This window comes from Podarcis raffonei, chromosome 17 (genome assembly GCF_027172205.1).
Source record: "Podarcis raffonei isolate rPodRaf1 chromosome 17, rPodRaf1.pri, whole genome shotgun sequence".
NCBI classification, from domain to species: domain Eukaryota; kingdom Metazoa; phylum Chordata; class Lepidosauria; order Squamata; family Lacertidae; genus Podarcis; species Podarcis raffonei.
In genome coordinates, this window is record NC_070618.1 from 13,740,070 (window position 1) to 13,745,276 (window position 5,207).

At 44.3% G+C, this 5,207-nt stretch overlaps 1 protein-coding gene across 1 annotated transcript; it reads left to right on the top strand.

The window, feature by feature from the left end:
- The first annotated feature begins 427 nt into the window (after nucleotides 1–427).
- Nucleotides 428–5,207, top strand: LOC128405247 (E3 ubiquitin-protein ligase Topors-like). Its single transcript, XM_053371673.1, has 2 exons — nucleotides 428–590; nucleotides 3,363–5,207. Exon 2 carries the CDS (start codon nucleotides 3,366–3,368, stop codon nucleotides 5,097–5,099), a length of 1,734 nt encoding a protein of 577 aa, XP_053227648.1. The 5' UTR covers nucleotides 428–590; nucleotides 3,363–3,365; the 3' UTR covers nucleotides 5,100–5,207.

Below are 5,207 nucleotides of genomic sequence, written 5' to 3' on the forward strand. Positions count from 1 at the left end.
ATACATACTACAGTGGTACCTCGGGTTAAGAACTTAATTTGTTTTGGAGGTTCATTCTTAACCTGAAACCGTTCTTAACCTGAGGTACCACTTTAGTTAATGGGGCCTCCCGCTGCCACTGCACCACTGCTGTGAGATTTCTGTTCTCATCCTGAAGCAAAGTTCTTAATCCGAGGTACTATTTCTGGGTTAGCGGAGTCTGTAACCTGAAGCGTCTGTAACCTGAAGCGTCTGTAACCCAAGGTACCACTGTATCTGAAGATATGCATCTCATCCCATGAAGCATATTTCCTCCAATTCATCTTTAAGCTCTTTGTTGTTATAACTAGAATAGCTGCTTGATGTCATCTTTTCATAGGTAAGGCCCAACAGCAGAGGCAGCATTATGAGCTGGGCCTTTTTGAGTCTATGATTATGACATCATTAAAATTCCCTGCCAGAATGTTGCTTATCCCAAGCTGTTCAAGAGACATGGCTCCTTAAGGGAAAGGCAGAGACATGAGGAGAAAAGGAGACTGGAGACGACCTCAGAGTGGAGTGAAAAAGAGATACTAGGCAAGAAGGGGGAAAAATTTAGCACATATCTCTAGGTAAGACTTTTGCAGACTCGTTGGTTGGGCTTAGCTCTGCTTTTCTTTGTGAATCTGGTGATCCTAAGAACTGGTATAATAAAGTGGTTAAAGAGGTGAAATTGGAAGAAAGGTCTTGTATGAGTGTTGCCTCAGCCCTGAATATCTGAAGTGGCCTTGGCCAAGTCTTTGTCTTCCAGTTCATTCCCACACTTGCAGCACATCCAAGCACAGTCTCGCTTAAAGAGGAATGTCGTCATTCAAAGGAGATGTCATTAGACACCAGGCCAGGCTCATTGAGCAGTGGCCATATCTGGTGAGCCAGCCCTAACTGGGCATAAGCCCTCCTCATCACCAAGACTTCCTGGACCCAGGGGCATATGAAGGGTATGTGTGGAGGGGCGGGCCACCCTGGGTACCAACCACTATGGGGGGGGGTGGCAAGATGGCCCACTACCTCCCCACAGCTGTAGAGCAGCCGAGGATGCACACACAGTCAGTATGGGCGCCGCTCACATGGCGTCCTTACGGGCTGCCACTCATGCACACCATCCATATGGGCATCCGTATGGCCTCTTCACAGCTGCCTCTTGCACAGTGACCGTACAGGCTGCCACGAGTATGCAGTCCCTATGAGCTGCCACTCGCGCGCTGTCCATACGGGCTGCTGCTTGCACGTGCCATCCAGCCGTACAGGCTGCCTCTCACATGGTGACTGTACAGGCTGACATGTATGCACATTCCATATGGGATGCTGCACCTGTGCAGTCCATACAGGATGCCATGCGTGTGCAGTCCGTACAGACGTCGTGCATGCGCTGCCGGGTGGTTCATTCCGCCCCTCAGCATCCCGCCCTGGGTGCCAGAGAGGGTTCCTCCGCCACTGCCTGGACCTCCAGCAGCAGCTTTGAATCAAGGAGTATTCCCAAGCTACAGATCTGTTCCTTTTAACAAGATATAGCCCTAGTTCCCAAGCATGACAACTGCCTATTCACATCACCTCCTTTTGGTTGACAGAGCATATTGGATACCCCCTTGAAAGTTCAGGTCTGTGAATGTAAAGAAAGTGAAATTGAAATCTATTGGTTCCAGTAATATCATTGCAACTGGTGCATGGTGAGCTTTTTGTGAATTGGCTGGTGGAATAAGACCACTGCAAATGGCCAATTATATTCAGTTTCAGTGGCATGATAAAAACTGTACTGCACAGCTGGTAATTATTACCTGTCTCCATTTTGAGTACTTTCCAGTGGCAGCCATTCTCTGGTATGGATCATATGATTGGGGGTCTTATGTTATGCTTTGAGAAGAGAGGCAAAGGTTCTGTGAGTCAATTAAATAAATAACAAATAATTAGTTTTTATAGCAAGTTTAACAAGAAGGAAGAGGGGAATGAAATCCGAGGAAAACACACATCAGCTCACATTAATAAGACAATGGCCACCAATGTATGCATCTCAGTTTAAACCTATGTCAATATATGCCATCCAATTGTTCTGATAGATATCCAGATGAAATCAATAATTTTTAAGAAATATGTTAAAATGTAGTAATAGTAGGATAGAAGAGCTAGAAATAATGCCGGTATATTTTGCATCTGGCAACCAATGTGCCATATTCAAATCGTACATGGGTAGACAAGTCTAAAAAGCCCAGGACACAAATTTCCACAGCCCTCTAGCAACTAGGAGGCTTAGTTTGGTCAATATTGAGTATAAATGTCCAGAGTTAACACTAAATACATTACTTCTGGTAAATGAGCCACTATAGCTGCTAGAGGGCAGTGAAAATTTGTGTTCTGGACTTTTTAGAATCATCTACTCATGTACTATATGAAACCAAGGGGTCTCTTTTCAGCTGTCCTATCCCACTGTAAAGGTGAGTGGTAAGACCAGGGGTCAGCAACCTTCTCCAGCTGTGGGCTGGTCCACCATCCCTCAGACCATGTGGTGGGCTGGACTATATTTGGGGGGGGGGGAATGAAAGGATTCCTATGCTCCACAAATAACCCAGAGATGCATTTTAAATAAAAGGACACTTTCTACTCATGTAAAAGCACTCTGATTCCTGGAACATCCATGGGCTGGATTAAGAAGGCCACATCCGGCCCCTGGGCCTCAGGTTGCCTACCCCTGGGTAAGACCCTCAGACCATTGCATAATAAATGGTGCATGTTTGTCTTCCCATGCTTGAAGCATAAATCTCTTGGCAGCTATAAGGACTTGCAAAATCCACTTTTGTTGCCCTGCCACTAGTCCCCATCCCATGTAGGTATAATTTTAAAGTAAACAAATATAAAGCATTTTCCACTTCAAAATTAATGCGGATAATAACTGAGTCATTCCTTATGGTGGGCGAGGCAGTGTGGCCTTCTAAATGTTGCTAGACTCCAATTCCCAACTCAACCCCAACTAGCATAGCCAATGCTCAGGGATGATGGGAGTTGTAGGCCAATATCACATGAAGGGCTTCCTCTATCCCTACCTTAAGATATACCTTTAGCAGAGCAAATGGCTACTTGTGCTATGACATCAGAAGTCAATATATGAGACTAAATTGCCTGACGGAGTTGCATTTTATTTGAGTTTGAAAAAGCATCGTAAAAGTGCAAGAGATAGCACCATTTCAATTCAGATCAGTTTTATTGTTGAATCCATCACAAAAAAATAAAACCAAAATAGCACATTTCTTCATAATTAGGTCCTGTGTCAATTTTTGATTAAGGGACAGTTTTCTCAATGACTTTCTCTTTTTTTGATTGCCTGAGCTCATCTTTTTCTCCTTATTTATTAGATTATGGCATCATCCAGTGAAGAGCCTACTTCTGACAACAGCTTTTCATCTGTGAATGGCTCAGGGAATGAGAACAGTGCCCAAGGAACAGATGGACCTTCTGACTCAAGGTGTCCTATCTGCCTGGAAAGAATAAGGAACGTGGCCTTCTTAAATCCCTGCTTCCATAGATTCTGTTTTGTTTGCATCCTGGAGTGGTCAGAAAGGAAAGCAGAATGCCCACTCTGTAAACAACATTTCCACTCTTTCTTTCACACCATAAATTCCGACACTGATTTTGAAGAGTACATTATTCCCTTCGAAAATGCATCCTATGGCCTGTGTGGGGAGAGGTCAGCAATTGATCACCGACCTGAGTCGCTGCCAGACAATGGGATCTTGTATGAAGGATACTCCGAAGGTAGGATGAGAACACTTGATGAGCTGATGAGACAGCTTGGAATAAGGAGGTCATCCCATCCAGGAGGCATCTCCCTTGGGCAAATCCGAGAGCAGGTTACAATTAAGTTCAGGAGGGGCCTTTATCGGTCTGGAGCACGTGTCAGGAACGTCCAGAGTGGAGGTTTTTATAGGGATATATCAGCTGATTTTTTCCACAGGAACCCTGTCCGTCTTAACAGGTTGGTTCCCTGGTTGAAGCGTGAACTGAGAGTGCTCTGTGGTACACATGCATCCTTGATCAACAACATACAGCATATCATATTGAACAACATAACTATCTTTGATCTGGACAGCCAAGCCTTTGCTGACATTGTGCAGCCTCATTTACTCCACTACACCAATCATTTCTTGCATGAATTCATCAATTTTGCTCGCTCCCCTTTCAACATTAAGGCCTATGACTGGAGAGCCACTTATGACATTCCCTTTCCTATCCATGATGATGGGTTCCAGTCCAATTCATCATTTACTACAACATCTTCAGAAGAGGAGGAGGAGGAGGAAACTGAAGACTCTGATGAGAATGAGGGGGAAGATAGAGAATCAGTGACAAGTAATGAAGAAGGAACTTGGGATGACGAAATACAAGGAGCAACCAGTTCCAGTTCCAGCCAGACTCTGGATGAGTTTTTTCTTCCTTTTGGGTCCTCAGATGGAGCACTTGTAAGAAGTCAGGACAACATGCACGTATTTTTCCAAGCTGATGCACATTTAGGGTCACACAATAGGCACTGCCCATTACATGAACGTGTCCTCAACGAGATAGAAGAGAGTATGCCATTGCTATGCAAAGCCATCCCCAATTGTATGGAGAGTGCACATCAAACTATAGATGATATTGATGAAGAAGAAGAGCCAGTAAACAAGCAGAATGCCTTAAACAGTCATAGCTTTGGTGGCAGCACTCATAGCGCAAGTACAGCTATCTCTAATGTTGGCCAGACTGCTAGCAGTAATCGAGTGTTTGATGCTTTGCAGGTTCCATCTCAAGAGCAAGAGGCAGATAGCATGGATCAGACACCATCGCAACAAAAGGACATGGTAAGCACCAAGCTGATCCATCACAAAGGAGAGGAGATCATTGTTATTGAGGTGCTTCAACCCAAAGCAGAAGACATTTTGGTTATTGAGCACATAGAGTTGAAAACAAGAGAAACTAATGACACTGGTCAGATGGCATGGCAAGATGAAGAAAAGGGTAGCTCTACAGAACTGCACTCCTCTGCAGAAGACACATCAAGTGGTTCTGATACCAAGAGGAAGGGTGGATTTTTTTCATTTATCAGAAGACCTTGATTTACACATCAGGAAAATCAGTCCAATAACCCACAAGGGAACTTGTTAAGTTGTTCTCTTAATGGGGTTATACATGTTATGCTCAAACCAATAAATTCGTATATATGA